Source organism: Strix uralensis, chromosome 26 (assembly GCF_047716275.1).
Source record: "Strix uralensis isolate ZFMK-TIS-50842 chromosome 26, bStrUra1, whole genome shotgun sequence".
NCBI classification, from domain to species: domain Eukaryota; kingdom Metazoa; phylum Chordata; class Aves; order Strigiformes; family Strigidae; genus Strix; species Strix uralensis.
In genome coordinates, this window is record NC_133997.1 from 564,985 (window position 1) to 580,694 (window position 15,710).

Consider the following 15,710-nt stretch of genomic DNA (forward strand, 5'->3'; position numbering starts at 1 on the left):
GGGAAAATGGAAATCAGACGTCTGGAGCCGAGGTTTCAATGGAGATGGAAAGCTGGAGTGGCAGAGCCGTTCGGGGGCTGCTCCGGGCTCGGAGGCCGCAGAGACGGGCTCTGCATTCCATCTCCAGGAGCGGGGAGTGCCGGGCTGGCGGCCTGGGCGGCAGCAAGACGTGCGGAGCCTCGTGGTGCTCCCCCCTCCCGCTCAGGAACACCCCAAGGCACTCCGGGTGCCGACGCTTTACCCTTTTATCCCCAAATCATGTCGTTCGATGAGTGAAAACAGGCTCTACGGAGCAAAGCGCGAGCGCTGCGCCAGCAAACGGCACCAGAAACCAGCCAAAGCCCCCCGGCTGCAGCCGGCAGCAGGGCTGTGCTGCTCGTACGCCTCAGCCCAGCGGCTCAGAAACACGAAATTCAGCGCCCGGCCAGGGCGCGTGCGTTTGGGCTTGGCTGTGGTGCTCAGGCTGCTCCCCGAGCCCCGCTGCGCCCGCGGGGATGCTCAGCATGGAGCCGACCGCAGCAAGCCGTGGGTGATGGCTCAAATTTGATCGGTGACTCTCATCGGACACGTCTCCCCAGCCCTTGGGAGCCAGTGAGGCAAGAAAACCTCAGGAAAAATGTAAATCTGGCATGAGGAGTGGGAATGGGGGCCTGGGGGCCCTGCAGGAGTGCGATTCGGGGCTGGCAAGGAGTGTTGCTGCCCCTTCCCACCCCAGCACTTTCCCTGCGGGCACGGACCGAAGCGTCGCTGGATTTTAAACGTTGGTATCAGCTTTGCTGCTGGCACCTTCCCTTCCGTGAGGGCGTCCCCTCGCAGCCTGGCGCGTGTGCGGGGGGTGAGACGGGGTGGCAGCATGTCAGACGGTTCCTCGAGGCCCAGGATTTAATGGGGGGGGCAAATTCGCCTCCTCCCCATCTCCCGTTCCTGTGGCAGCACCGAGATTTCAGGTGTTGTGGACAAAACTCCTGGCAGCAACAGGATTTATCTTCGGGCTTCCAGCCGCACGGCGGGGAGCAGCCGCGTCTGCTTTGGAGCTGACACCCCGTGGCAATGACGCCCCCGGGCCCGTGTGCCGTGGCCAGTAGGGCTCTGGCGGGGCCAGTGGCTGTAGAGGCTGTTTCAGCCGGGGTGTCGGTGCCAGAGTAGCAGGGAGCGCTTGTTGTTGGCTTTGCTCTCAGAAGCCAAGCCTCTTTAACGTGTTCATCTTTCAAGCTGACATCCCTTTCACGCTTCATGTCTTCGGCAGCTGGTTTCGCATCAGCAGGCCTGGCCGCGCACGCGGTTCGGCGAGCGGCGTTCGTTAGGCAAAGTCACCTCGGGATCTGAAATGGTGCTTATTAGTTTGAGGATGATACGGTGGCTCGTCCGCCTGTCACTACTAATGACAGATCTTTAAAAAAGCAAAGGCCAATTATAGAGGTTCGGAGGCGGTAATGAGCCTAAAACCGTTTGATCATCTCGGCTCCCGCTGGGGGAGCGGGAAGAGGCCGAGAGGCTGCGGGGACCGGCCGCCGCCAGAAGTGCGGGGCTCTGCTGCCTCTTCGTGGCGGGGACGGCGAAGGAGGCGGCTGCCACCGCATCCCCTCCCGGCACCGCGGCCGAGGGGCTGCGGGGACCCCCCTCAGGCAGTGGGCAGGGGCGCAGGGCCTGGCGCCAGCTCAAGGCAAAAGGCTGGGAATATTCTGGTTTTCGGGGCAATGAGGGGAAATTGCAGTTCACCAAGGAAAACCTGAAAAAAACCCCACGACAAACCCACTGGAACAGAACGGAAATTTCGGCAGGCGCTTCTGGCAGACGGGCAGCGACTCCTCCTTCCGAGAGCAGAGACGCTGCCAGGCTCTGCCAGGGCATCTCACGGCCTCCAAACTTCCCCGCCGCGTCCCTACTGTAAAGCCAGGGAGGTGTCGTGGGATCCCAGGGATTGCCACGGGCTACGGACGTTCCTGCAGGGGACTGCGCGGTTTGGGGGTGCTGGGGGGATTGCAACAGCGAGTTGTTATGGGAGAAGTAAAGCTTGGTGCAACAACGGAGAGCGGGAGAAAGGAGCGTGTCCGGCCGGCAGCCAGGGCCGCGGGAGGGAGGTTAAAACCGAAAGTAGGAGCGGGCTGGGCAGCGCAGGGCGGGAGGAGCGAGCGGCACAGTCGGTGTCGGCAGCATGGAGGCTCCGGCCATCTTCACGGAGGCCGAAGTTTACCAGCGGAGTTTCAACCCTCAGGAGTATTTGAAAGCGTTTTACACCTTGACCGACAGCCGGGGACAGCCAAACGCGTTTCTGACAAAAAACCTGAAGAGCCTGTATAAAATGTTCTCCCTGGGTGAGTGTCCCCCTCCCCCGGGGTGACGGGCAGCTGCCGACGGCGCCATTTGCAGGGCTGCCCGCAGCTTGGCCCACGCCCCAAACACGCCGCGGACACCCCCGCGCACCTTTCGGGGGTGTACATGTGTACGTGTGCGGATCTCTGCCTATGAGGCAGTGCCATGGTTTCTGGAAACACCCTCAAATCCGGGCTGGGGGGCGGGTGGGGGCCAGGGCCTCTGCTCCAGGGGCAGGGCTGGGGGGTCTTCCCCCACGCCGGGGACACCGGGCTGGGGGGGGCTGCAGCACCCGGGAGGGCGTTTCGGGGTTGGGGGAGGCGTGGGACGCTGCTGCCCTGGGCACTGTCTCCGTCCTGACTGCGAGGGGCTTTCCCCCAACCTCTGCACCAGAGGGACTGAGCGGCCAGACCTTGGTCGACGTTGGGTGCGGCCCCACCATCTACCAGCTCCTGTCCGCCTGCGAGCGCTTCCAGGAGATCCTGGCCCTGGACTACACGGACCAGAACCGCCGGGAGCTGCAGAAGTGGCTGAAGAACGAAGCAGGAGCCTTTGACTGGAGCCCGGTGGTGAAATACGTCTGCGAGCTGGAGGGGGACAGGTGAGGGCGGCTTCGGCCACCCGCTGCCGCGCATGTAACAAGCCTTCAGCTAATTATTTATTTCCTTGCCAGAGAGAAGTGGGCTGAGAAAGAGGAGAATGTGAGGAAGAAGGTGAGGCAGGTTCTGAAGTGCGACGTGACCAGAGCCAACCCCACGGAGCCCGTGTCCCTGCCTCCCGCCGACTGCCTCCTCTCCACCCTCTGCCTGGAGGGCGCCTGCAAGGACCTGGCCACCTTCCGCAGTGCCCTGAGAAACCTCGGGGCCCTTGTCAAGCCGGGGGGGCACCTGGTGCTGCTGACCGTCCTCCGGGAGACCTACTACGCCTTCAGCAACCAGGTTTTCTCCTGCCTCTACCTGGAGAGGAGCGACGTGGAGGAGGCCGTGGGGGCTGCGGGCTTTGACGTGAGGTTCAGCGAGGTCCAGCCGCACCCGCCCGGCGACATCCGCGTGGACTGCGACGCCGTGCTGAGCCTCGTGGCGCGCAAGCGGGACCCCGGCACCGGGTAATGCGGGGTCCTGGGCAGGCAAACAGCAGTGTCTCCGCTGCCAAGAGCCCCAAGAGTGTAACCTGCAGCCTCTTGCCCCCGTAGCTGAAAGCAAATAAATGCACGAGTGCTCGAACAGTGTCTGTGGCTGGGATTTCTGCAGTGCGCTCTCGAAGCTCCGGCTGCACCCCGGCAGCCCTGGCCCGGAGGAACCCCCGAAACAGAAACTGCACCCCAGCCCCTCCCCTGCCACCCCCCCGAGTCAAAGCAGAGCTGCTGAGGAGCCCCCCTCCTTCAGCCGTGACACACTTCCTCAGGGCCAAAATTCATTCTTATGGGAAAAATTTTGGCCACAAAGGCAGCGGGATTGTGCAAACCCAGACCTGTTTCTGGTTTGTGGCCAAATCCTCCGTGTTTTGCCTGAAAAGTTGGGGGAAAGAACCGATGCTGTCAAGGGGAGCAGCGTGCCTTGCAGCCAGCCAACCCCCAGCGCTCACAGAACCCAGAGCACCTGCTGATCCTTGCAGTAAACCCGTAAAAATTGTTTGACGAACCGCTGCGGGCCCAGCGACACATCCAGCGGGCAGTGGCACGCCCGCGGGGACGGGGCGGGCAGGGCTGGCGGGGGGAAACGCTGCTCCCCTGAAGCTGCCGCCTCCCGCGGTTACAGGCAGCCAGAGCTGTGGCACAGCAGAGGTTCGTTTTAGAGACGCTCCAGCCTAGACAGTTTTAATAATAATTCACATCAGCACATTCAACTCAATTCTCGGCAGTTATTTAGAACAAATGTTTGGGATCTGTTGCCGAAGCTCCCCCTCCCTTTGCTCATACTGACTTTCTTTTGGGGTAGTTTTGGTTCCAGAGCGAGAATAGCTACAGAAATAGGAAATTTTCTCGCTGGATATACACAGAGCCCTGCCACAAACCGTCCTGCTTCTGACAGAAGAGGCTGGCCTAAAGGAAGAGCGAGTGCTACAGCCCAGGGCGGAGGCAAAAGGTTGAAATGAGTCCCGGTCGCCAGCTGCCACAGCAGCTCCAGCGAGGAGCTGGAGGGGTTCGGCCTCCACCCCGTCCCATCGCCTTTAGGTTTCTGGGTAAAAACCTAATTAAAGAAAACCCCACTGAAGTCTTTAGGGCTGTAGGGCAACACTGGCACTGCCACAGACTTACTAGTTATTACAGGGAGTTGTACGTGACCCCAGGAGACGCCACGTTGGTGACCCCGCCAGCTCCACTTGGTGTGAGGTTCTGGTGCTGCGAGCACCGGGAATGGCCTCGTTACCCAGCTCCGAGAAATGGGGCTGAGAAGCAGAGGCTGCTGGGAGGCAGCTCAGGAGCTGCGAGGCTCGCTAGTTAACGCTGAATATAACGCCACCGTTTCCGTAAAGACCTCCGAGCCTGCCAGCGCGGCGCAGTAAACGCAGGAATTCAGCAGCTGCTGACATGTTCTCTGGAAATAACATGCCCAGGTCTTGTAGCGCTGGCGTCTTTAATCGCTGTTTAACTGTTCGAACATCGGCATCGCCGGGGATTTTTATGGTCTGTTTAAAAAGCACAATGATTCCCTTCATGGAGAAGTTTGTAGCTACAATTACCCTTCTGTCGCAACCTGCCAGGAGGCATCGGAAGCCTTTCCCCGCTCGCAGGCTGGGCGGTGTTCTGCCTGCCGCTGGCTGACAGAAATCGTGGCAGCACCGGAGGCGGCGAGGCCGGGCGCAGGTCGGACACGTGCCGGGAGGACGCCAACTCGCCCCGCGACCGGCTCAGCTCCCCCCTCGCCTGCACCAGCTTTGGGAGCAGGACACGGCCCCTGCGACAGAGAGGGTGGAGAGAGAGGGCAGCTGCCCCCCCGGCCCCTGCCTTCCCTCCCTCCTCATCAGGGGTGACCTACCCCCACTCGCCCCACGCCTGAAGGCGAAGCCAGAGCAGCGGCTGGAGCTCGTTTCGCTCAGTGGCTGTTTCTCTGGCCGGCGCCTCTCCCACTCTGTACAGCCGCTGCTCAGCCCCGACGTCCAGCAGCCCTAACGGAAACCCCGCGTGGGCATGAGGTGTGCCACCACCGCGGTGGCTGCCCCGACCTGGGCTCTCCACAGAAAGAACTGTCATCTCCAACGGCTTCGTCTGACTGATCTCTCCACCCTTGGGTATAACTGTGGGTTCCTGCTCGCCGGCTGCAGGGAATTTTTGGATCAAGCCTCCCGTTATCACATCACTACCCACTACACATGTTCCCACTGAACAACTGGAGGAGCAGGAGCACGGTGGGGCAAGAGGGAAGGCACAGCCAACGCCTGCGACAGTGGCGGGATGGCAGGAACGTGATGGGTGAGAGGGCTGAGCCGCCGCTGGGCTCCTGTAGAGCACGGGAGAGCCGAGCTGGAGCCTCGAGCTGGGGGACGCGGGGCCTCTACAGCCCCACGTAGTAACCCAGAAAGCCGAGTAGTAACCCGGAAGGCCGAGGAAGAGGCGCGAGGCACGAGCACAAGCTCCATCCAAGGAGGACTAGTTGCTCATTTTGCCTCTGGAGTGGAATTGGTTGAAGTTTCTGCAGTATTTAAGAGTGCCTGCACGTTGAGAGTGAAAATAGGCAGCTAAAGAATGTGTTTTGCCCACCAAAGCAAAAAACTTTCTGGTTTTCTATTTTGCTTCTTTGAAGAGCAAAAGGAGTGTAAAATAGAAACACGAAAAGGGAAAAAACCAACAACAGCATCCGGAGAACAAGACTGGGAAAAAACCCGACACAGTTCCCCGTTCTCTCCTCGCGCGTTTTCTCAGGTCTGGGCCGCGTGAGGCTGCGATGGGCAGTGCCTGAGCCCGTCGGCACCTCCTGCGGGTCCCCGGCGGTGGCTGCGTTCAGCCCCGTGGGCACGGCCACGGCGCGCGGAGCAAGCGGGCGATGGCACGAACGCCACACACGCTCCCAGCCGAGCCCAAGGGGACCCCGACAGGGGAAAACGCAGAGGAAAGTAAACGAGACTCCAGGGAAATTAAGGCAAAGTGGAAGTCCTGGCAGAGCGAGGTAATAATTTCCTTTCTGAATGAGTAACTGTTTAGAATGTAACCAGGCAAACACGATTAAACCGAATGAATATAAATTCTAGGTGCGGTAGTAAGTAATGAAGTGAAGAAAATGAACAGTGCCTAATTAACAAGAAAATAGGATCTGCCATAACGCGTTGCAATCTAATGAAAAATGAAGGTTCAACTTCCCCTTTCAAAATTTTTCCAGATGGAAAATACCCCCGTTCTCCATCGGGTGCCTTGGAACCATCCCGGGGATTGCAGTGGCTGGAAGAACCGCTCCTGACGCCCGGGCGGGGCAGGGGAGCCAGCGCGCAGAATCCCCGGTGAGAAGCGGCCGGGAGCCGCCGGTCCAGCGCTGGGCCCGAGCACCCGCCCCGACATGCCCCTTTCTCGCAGGGGTTCCCCGGGGCAGCCCCCGGCCCGGGACCGGGGCAGTACAACCGGCCGGCGGGGCGGGACGCGCCGTTCTCCGGCCGCCTCCAGCCGCGCTGCCTCTCCCCGCGCTGCTCCGGTGACAGACGAGGCCTCCGCGGGGCTAGCGGGGGGCAGCTCCGCTCCCGCAGAGCGCCCGGCCCCGCCAGCAGCGACCTGGCGCCAGGAGCCCTCGGGGGGGCACCCGCCGCCTCCCCCCGGGCCTGCACCGCTCCGCGGGGCCCGCTGCGTTGTCCCGCCTGAAAATAACCGATTTAGGGTTTTTTTTAAGCTGTGCCGCGCCGCGCGCTGCACATCCCCCCCCCCCCCCCCCCGGCTCCCCGGGGCCGCTCCCCCCGCCGAGCGCCGGCCCCGCAGCACCGGCCGCCGCCGCCTCCCGCCCCGCTAGCCGGGCCCGCCGGAAGGGGCGGGGCGCGCGCGCGCGGGACGCATGACGTGACGCACGACGTGGCGCCGCCGGCGCCTGCGCAGAGTGGAGCGGCGGTGAGCGCGGGCTGCCCGGCCGCGGCGATGGGGGCGGCGGCGGCCGAGGCGGACCGGACCCTCTTCGTGGGGAACCTGGACCCCAAAGTCACTGAGGAGCTCATCTTCGAGCTGTTCCACCAGGTACCGCCCGGCGCCCGCCGCCCCGCCCGCGCTTTATACCAGGGGAGGGCGGGGCGGGGAGGCCGCGGCCGCCATTTTGGGGCGGGCTCGAGCGAAGGTACGGCGGCCGCCATCTTGGGGAGGTCTCGGGCTCGGGTACGGCGGCCGCCGAGGGACAAACTTCCGTGGGGCGACCGCCACCCCGAGCGGGTCAGTTTTTATTTACCGCCTTTTTGTTTCTCGGTTCGCAGGCCGGGCCGGTAATTAAGGTTAAAATCCCCAAGGACAGAGACGGCAGACCCAAGCAGTTCGCGTTTGTGAACTTCAAACATGAAGAGTCTGTCCCTTACGGGTTGAGCCTGCTCAACGGGATCAAGCTGTACGGACGGCCCATCAAAATTCAGTTCCGATCAGGTACCCGCGAAAAGAAATGTCAAATAACCCAGTTACTAGAGAGAAAGTAAAGCTGCTGTCAGCATGTGACAGATTTGTCTTTAATTGGGTTAATTGCACACGCTTCTCACCAAACGCTCGTTTCCCCAATAGCCGATGATTTTGGGGAAGGCTGGTGTTGAGCACGCGGGTGCTTTTGTCCCCGTGCTTCAACGGGACCTTTCGGTTAGTTATGGCCGAGTTAATCCCTGAGCCGAGTCTTCCCTTGGGTTTTTGTTTTTGGATTATTCATTTGTACCCTTGAAGGCTGTTGTAAACCATCAGGTAAGCAGTAAAAGTTGCACCTGATGCCGGTCGGTCAGAATATCGCCACCCAATTCCATCTTTCCCGCTCGTTGCAGCGTCTCCTTTTGGGGACTGGACCGTGCGTTTCTGCAGGTCGCTGACTAAACTCCACAGCTCGTTAAGCACGTGGCAACTGTCAGCGCTTTGTGAGTTCACTTCCTACCCAAGGTCCCCTAACTCGAAATGTTTTGTTTCCCTTCAGGAAGCAGTCATGCCTCTCAAGATGGGAATCCCTCTTGTTCCCCGCATGGAGCTGCCAGCACCAGCCCGTCCGGCGCGCCGCACCCGGCATCGACCTGCAGCAGGTACGAGCCCGTCAGTGCACGCCGCAGGGACGCGAGCGCAGGTCGCAGTAGGAAGCGGCGTTCGCACGTTCGCCGCGTTCCTGCCTCGCTTTCCAAGCGCGCTTTGGTCTTTCTTCTGTGCGGAGCGAGCGCTTGAATTCCTAGTGCCCTCGGTACTGTTCTTGGTGCCTGAAACCCCAACGCAAAAAGAGAAGGGTTGTGTTTTCACACGAGCACAGAAAAAATCCGCTGAGGAGAAGCAGGGAGAGCGCTGCCAAACGTGCGATGCCAGTGCGTCCGCGCCAAGCAGCAAGAGCTTGGCCGGTCATTTTCTTTGTAACGGGAGAAACGTGATGAGGCTGGAAGCGCCCCTCGGGCGGCGATAGTCTTGAGTTTAAGGCTAAAATTCCTAATTGGTTCTTCTGCAGATACGACAGGAGCGCCGAGGGTACGGTAGCAGCGGGATTCTCGCCGGTGCAGCGGTCTCTGCCGTCGGCCGAGAGCCTTCAGCGACAAGCGGCGGTACGCTGTGCGCGTGTTCGACCCCGCGGCCGACAGACGATGCGCCTCGGAGCTGTCCCTCGCTCTGAGTCCCCATCTCCTGTAACAGTCCCGAGGGGCTGCGGGGACGAGCTTTTGGAGCGCTCCGCGTCCACCGGCCCTTTTCCTCTTCTCTTTGCAGATGAGCAGCGCCATGTGGCAGCAGCCTCCCTTCGCAGGGAAGCACGAGCCGCCCGGCTTCGCCCCGCCCGGCTACCAGCACGCTCCTCACACCTTCCACCCCTCGCTGGCCCCCCCGGGGCCGCGGCGCCCCGAGGCCCCCGCGCTGCGCAAGGGCCGGCTGAGCTCCCACCCCTACCACCCCGACGGCAGGCACTTCGGCCGCGAGCCGCGCTTCGGGGAGCGGGGCCCCGACCACGGCCGCGCCAAGAGGGAGGAGTACGGTGACGGCGGCGCCGAGCATCACTACAGGGCGGGCCGAGAGGAGCCCAGCTACGAGGACAGGCACCGGGACGGCTGGAGCCACGACCACGACTACCGCAGGGAGAGCTACAGGGAGACCAAGTGGCACCTGTCGCGGCATTAGCGCCTGTTTAACGAACTTGACACCCAAAAAAGCTCCGTGTTTCTTACAGAGTATGAAACGCATAAAAAAAACACCCAACCCCACAAAACTCAACCCGTCGAAGTTACCTTTTAATGTTTGTAAAACACGACAGCGTAGTCCTCCTAGACCCACGCCTTGGCTCTAAACACGTTAACTCCGCACCTCAGGGCTTTCGGCGGAGAAAAAGCCCAACGCGCCGGAGTTCCTGCGGGAGCGTCGCCGCGTCCCAGTGAGGCGGCCGGTGGCATCGCGGTGGCGGTGGAGGCGGCGGCAGCCGGCGCGGGGGCAGTTCCCCCTTGGTGGGGCTGCGGCGCGCCCGGGGCTTCCCGGCAGCTGAAATATTCCACCCGCCGTTTTTACAGAATATGTGAATGTTCCTCGTGTCGGAGAAAAGCATTAAAAGTCTCCCTGGAACGCATCCGTGGGTAAACCTTCCTCCTTTCGGCCGAGGGGATCCGGTGTTACCGGCGGGCGGGACAGGCGGCGGCTCCCGGCGTCCCCCGCGCCTACAACTCCCGGCATCCCCCGCGCCGCCGCGCCGGCAGCTCCCAGCATCCCCCGCGCCGCCGCCACAACTCCCGGCGGCCGCCGCGCCTACATCTCCCGGCAGACCCCGCGCGGCCTCCTGCGCCCGCCCGGCGGGGGCCGGCGCCGCGGTGCCTGCCGGGAGCTGTAGTGCGGCGGCGGCGCTTTGCGGCCTGGCGGCGATGCTGGGCGGCAGCCGCGCTGGCCTGGGCCGCCTGCGGAGCTGCGGCGGGCGGCTGTGGCGGGGCCGGCGACGGGCGGCGGGCATGGCCGGCGGCGGCATGGGCCAGCGGATGGTCTGGGTGGACCTGGAGGTGCGGGGCGCGGGAGGGCAGGAGGGGGGAGCGGGGCGGGGGGGCGCGGGTGGCCCGCGGCCGCGCTGACGCTGCCGCTGCGCTCTGTGGGCAGATGACGGGCCTGGACGTGGAGAAGGACCAGATCCTGGAGATGGCCTGCCTCATCACCGACTCCGACCTCAACGTCCTGGCAGAGGTGAGCAGCAGCCGCCGGGCCCTGCCCGCACCCGCTCGGCCCCTTTCTGCTTCCAGGGGACGCTGGAAAAAAGAACTGTCGGGCCCCGGCCGGGGCGGCTTTGGGGTACCCCTGCCCTGGCCGCGCTGGCACCTGCTGCTCCAACACAGGGGCGCGGGGACGGGGCCGTTGCTCTGCGTGTCTGAGGTGCCGTGTTGCACCCTCCAGACAGCAGCTTCTGCCACCCCCTAACTGGCAGGGCGGCTGTGCGGGGTGGCGTTGCGGCTCAGGGCTCAAACTCCTTCATACTAAACTTGTTTTCATTACCATTGTCGTCTTCTCTTCCTGACAGGGCCCCAACTTGATTATTAATCAGCCCGACGAGCTGCTGGACAGCATGTCCGAGTGGTGCAAGGAGCATCACGGGAAGGTAACCCTCCTCCAGCAGTCGCGCTGCAATTTCTCTTTCTTTACAATGATGAGAGTGACGTATAATTCAGAATTAGTAGTTGCAGTACAGTCAGCTAAAAAGGGACAACTCCCGTGCCGAGCAGTTTGCAATCAAACAGAGGAGATAAAGAGTGGGAGACAGTAAGTATCACCCTTATTTTGTCCCGAGGAGCTGGTGTGTGAGGTTGTGCCCGAGGTCTCGCGAGTCACCTGTGGCGCAGCTGCAGGGAGTGTGCGCGTATGTTCAGTCTTCATCCCGTATCTCAGCAGCAAGACTGCCCCAAAGCGGCCTGTGCTTTGTAGTCCAGTTTTTAATAAGTTTGAATAGTGCTGGAAGCTGCTTTCTGACTTGGGAGCCAGAAGCACCCGCCAAGGCCAACTGCTCGTGGACAGAGCTCAGGGGAGAGGTGCTGGCAGGGCGAGACCCATGGCGACGGGCCTGGGAACGGCGGATCCGTGCTGCCGGTTCCCGTCTCCGGAAGCAGAGGCTCGGCACCGCGTCTCTGGGCGTCAGACGAAGGAGCTGGGTCTTGCTGGGAGAGGTGTCGGCCGCGGTCTGGCTCTGTGGGAGCCCCGGCTCCAGGCCGGGCTGCACAGACTCTGCTGCCAGCTCCTCCGGCGAAGCCTGGCCCGCGTTGCGTAAAAAAATTCAAAGAATAATTCTACTGGAGAAGGGAAAGACGTGGCTTAAAGTCCCAACTAAGAACAGGTGCAAGATCACTGTAGAATAGTCCAGAGCTGACAAAATGCAAATTTATCACTCCAAATTCAGATATTTGGAGAATGAAACAGACCAGTTTAGCGTAAACATTGGATTGTTATTTTGCCTGTCCCCTCAGCACTGTAAGCCTAGCGTATTTTTTTGCTGAAAGCTTAACTTTTGCAGCAAGAGATTATTTTAAGTTCTTTCAGGCACTGAAGAAAGCTTCCTCCTTGCCAGTAGCAAGAAAGCGAATGGATTTTCCAGTCCCTGATTATGAATTGAAATTCGAGTTAGTTTTCAATTAAGGGCTGAAGTTTTCAGACACCCATAACCCCTCCTCTCCTCCCCCCTTTGGCATCTTACTCTCCCTGGGAAGGATTAGCAAGAGTTTGGAAAATTAATATTAATTTACCGTGATGGGTGCTTTTCCCCTTCTCCAGCTGAGGACTCAAACTCTGCTTCGGTTCACGAGTGAATTGAAGATGGTAGCATACGTTATCGCTGCTCCTGAGGAGCTACTTATTTTTAATTGACTAAGAAAAGAGAAGCAATTAGAATATAGATGAAAATGCAGCCACATAATGAATTTTTTAACCACCACTTGGATCTGTCAAGTAGATTTTTGCGACACAGTCATGGAAATATATAGCGTAGCCAGATGGAAATAAATCACTGAGAACACTTGGAGCAGATTTGACATTTAACTGTTGAAAAAAAAAAAAAAAGGAAGGAACTTTTCTGATTTATAGGCATCTTGATAAACACTTGAGGCAGGATCCTGATGGTTTCTGTTTGTTTATACCCACTGCTCTGTGCTGGGGAGGCGACTGCCTCTCCTTAAAATAAACGGAGGAACCTGGGTCACGAGCGTATGGGTGTCTTAACGAGCTCTCGGTAATTGGGAGGAACCTCTAGGAAGGGCAGCAACAGGGAGGGAGAAAACCCGGCCCAGAGGCACCGGCAGGTCAGCGCAGGGAGGGGCCGGGCTGCGCTCGCCTTTGCCTGGGGGGGCTTTAACTTCCCCGCCGTTGGTCCGGCCAGCTGCTGGAGGCGTCCGGGGAGAGAAAGGGCCCAGAACATTGGCACACAGAGCTCGGGCGGCGCTTCTGCACACACTGGGGAGCAAACAGTACCCCAAGGGTCAGCCTTGTGCCGCTGAGCGTTTCTGGAAGCACCTTTCGTGGCAGTGTGTTTCTGGTTCCTGACGGGTGGCTCTTTTCTTGCAGTCTGGCCTTACGAAGGCTGTGAAGGAGAGTAAAATCTCCTTGCAGCAAGCGGAGTACGAGTTCCTGTCCTTCGTACGGCAGCAGACACCCCCGGGTCTCTGTCCTCTCGCAGGTAACGCATGTTCCTTCTCACCAATAACGGTCTCGCCCCGTGCAGCTCGTGCAGGGACACCTCGGTCGTCTGAGGTCGAGCAGGCGGGGCAGAGCCTGTTCAGTATGGAGAGGTCTGGCGGTGGCGTCAGCCACGGTGCGCGTTCCCACGGGCAGATCTTGCACCAGGAATCCTCGGCTCTTTGTTGCGTTCACACTTTGGTGCGCACAGTCCGGTCCGGGGCGGCAGCCATCGGCAGCCGCGAGATCCCCGCGTATTTACACGGGATTATGTATTTAAGCGGTGTGTGATCCCCCAGTGACAATCTGACAAGCCTTCGCAATCATATTTACCAGAAAACGGGATAAACGAGCTGCTTGTGATCCGCTTTCCGTGCCCTGTGATCTTTCCCCCGCTCGCTCAGCCTGCTTCGCGGGCCCGTGTCGTTCGTAGCAGCTTCGTCATGTCTTTGAAGAAACATCTTGTTTTGTGTCTTTGTAGGTAACTCTGTTCACGCAGATAAGAAATTCCTTGACAAATACATGCCTCAGTTCATGAGGCATCTTCATTACCGGATCATCGATGTGAGCACTGTCAAAGAGCTTTGCCGGTGAGTGTTCCCCACGCGACGCTCCCGGGAAGGATCCTCTTGGGCAGCCAGGGCCGCCATGCTGAGGCTCGCGCTCCTCAGACTGCTCCCAGCCCCCTCCTTTCTTCTGCTCTGCTTGGGGGATGCGCAGAACGAGCCGTGTCGTGCTCTGGAGCTCGCAGCACGCTGACTCGGGGCTTGGGGCTTCTCTGGACACCAGTGGAGCTGAAATTCTTTCAGTGGTTGTAACAGACCGGCTGCAGCCACCAGACGTGTCGCTGAACCCCAGTTCCCTTTTTCAAGTAGCTCTTTTTTCCGCTTACAGACGCTGGTACCCGGAAGAATACGAGTTTGCACCAAAGAAAGCGGCTTCTCACAGGTGAGGCTGCTTGGGTCTGTCACCGAGCAGGGCTTGTCCTGCAGGAGCCGCGCTCCCGGGAGCAGGACACAGCAGAGGCCGCGCGCTTCTGCTGCTGTCGTATGGGTGTGTTGTCCCCTCTGAAGCCCGGCCGTGTAGGGAGAGGGGTTATTAAAACAGAGAGTCACCGGTGTCTGTTTCTGTGCAGATTCTCTGTTCGCTGTTCAAGCCCAGGTGCTTGTTTGGCAGCATCGACACATCTCCTCTCGCACTGAACTGCTTTTAACAGCTGAAGCTGTTGAACCTGTTGCCTTCCAGGAGCTTCCGTGGCCCACGGTGACACAAACTAACAAGCTGTGCGTTTCTCCCCGGTGCGTCGGTGCTGGTGGACTTTTATTGCTTCCCACATAGCCGAGGGTAGCGAGGGCTGGTTTATTTCTAGCAGCTGTGTGGCCCGCGCGGGTCCGGGTTTGGTTTCACACAGGCTGGAGTCTCGGAAGCGCTGGAGGAGCTGAAGAGGTGCGCAGGCATCTTGAAACCCTCCTTAATTCTCTTTCAGAGCGCTTGATGACATCAGGGAAAGCATCAAAGAGCTTCAGTTCTACAGAGACAGCATCTTCAAGAGGAAAACGGATGAAAAGAAAAGGAAACTAATAGAGAACGGAGAAAGCGATAAAGCTGCCAGCTGATTCCTCGCCTGACCCTGCCATCCTGCAGCACCTCCTAGATGTGTCTCCTGGTTCTTTTCCGTTGGCCGGTCTCTCGAGAAGCCGCCCCCCTCCATTACCGTGTTCCTTAACAGCTGTTAAACGCAGACGGGAGCCCGAGTTCCTGCTGCTTCTCCACCTCAGCAAGGGATCGACGCTCGAGCCTCGGCAGCGTCTTGTGCTAGGTAAAACCGGCTGTTCCATACTCCTCCTGCTCCGGCCCTAGGCGCAGTCTTTCACTGCACAATAAAAACAGTTCTGTTGAAAGCTGCTGTTTCCCCACGGCCTTTCTTTTGTGCTCGCGCAGGCTGCAGCGTGAACCAGCCTCTCGTGGCTTGGCGCGAGAAAACACTCGGGGAAACCCTTTCTGGTACCCAGCAGCGGTACGAGCGCCGCGTGCCAGTGCCCCGTCTGGAAACGGGCTGCGGGTAGGGCAGTGCAGCCCCCGCGCCACTGTCGAGGTGCGGCTGCTGCCTCCCTCTTCTTTCGGAGGTGACAGACGTTAGACCTTAAGCCCCCCAGCCCAAGCCGGGGCTGCCGGACGAGCGGGGAGCAGTGTGGCCCCGCCATGGGGCATGTGCCTGAGCAGGGCTCTGCCGCGCCGCCTGGCCCTGCCCCAGCCACGGCCAAAACCCAAACACAAATACTTACCAGGAGCGTGAATATTTCCAGGCTTTGAGGCTGAGGAGCCGCTGTGATCGTCCCCTCTGATCCACCGCTGAACACAGGTCAGGATAGGTGGGATATCAGGAAGTATTTCTGTCCAGAAGGGGTTGTTGGGCGTTGGAATGGGCTGCCCAGGGCAGGGGGGGAGTCCCCATCCCTGGAGGGGTTGAAGAGTCGGGCTGACCCAGCGCTGAGGGATCTGGTGGAGTTGGGAATGGTCAGTGTGAGGTTCATGGTTGGACTGGAGGAGCTTCAAGGGCCTTTCCAGCCTGGATGATTCTGGGATTCTGTGAATTTCACCCTCTCGATCCGCCAGCAGCAGGAGTTACTCATCCGACAGCTTCGTCGAACAC

The 15,710-nt window shown here is 60.2% G+C and overlaps 3 protein-coding genes across 3 annotated transcripts; all 3 read left to right on the forward strand.

Annotated features, from left to right (window-relative positions):
- Window positions 1–2,064: 2,064 nt before the first annotated feature.
- NNMT (nicotinamide N-methyltransferase) lies at window positions 2,065–3,536 on the forward strand. The gene is made up of 3 exons (XM_074894882.1): window positions 2,065–2,315; window positions 2,707–2,914; window positions 2,987–3,536. Exons 1-3 carry the CDS (start codon window positions 2,156–2,158, stop codon window positions 3,420–3,422), a joined length of 804 nt encoding a protein of 267 aa, XP_074750983.1. The 5' UTR covers window positions 2,065–2,155; the 3' UTR covers window positions 3,423–3,536.
- A 3,787-nt stretch (window positions 3,537–7,323) lies between these two features.
- Window positions 7,324–9,989, forward strand: RBM7 (RNA binding motif protein 7). Its single transcript, XM_074851148.1, has 5 exons — window positions 7,324–7,462; window positions 7,693–7,855; window positions 8,382–8,484; window positions 8,892–8,985; window positions 9,146–9,989. The coding sequence occupies exons 1-5, from the start codon at window positions 7,367–7,369 to the stop codon at window positions 9,548–9,550; spliced, it is 861 nt and encodes a 286-aa protein (XP_074707249.1). The 5' UTR covers window positions 7,324–7,366; the 3' UTR covers window positions 9,551–9,989.
- Window positions 9,990–10,270: 281 nt separating this feature from the next.
- Window positions 10,271–14,958, forward strand: REXO2 (RNA exonuclease 2). The gene is made up of 7 exons (XM_074851093.1): window positions 10,271–10,410; window positions 10,505–10,588; window positions 10,920–10,997; window positions 12,947–13,058; window positions 13,539–13,647; window positions 13,952–14,005; window positions 14,544–14,958. The coding sequence occupies exons 1-7, from the start codon at window positions 10,279–10,281 to the stop codon at window positions 14,671–14,673; spliced, it is 699 nt and encodes a 232-aa protein (XP_074707194.1). The 5' UTR covers window positions 10,271–10,278; the 3' UTR covers window positions 14,674–14,958.
- The last annotated feature ends 752 nt before the right edge of the window (window positions 14,959–15,710 follow it).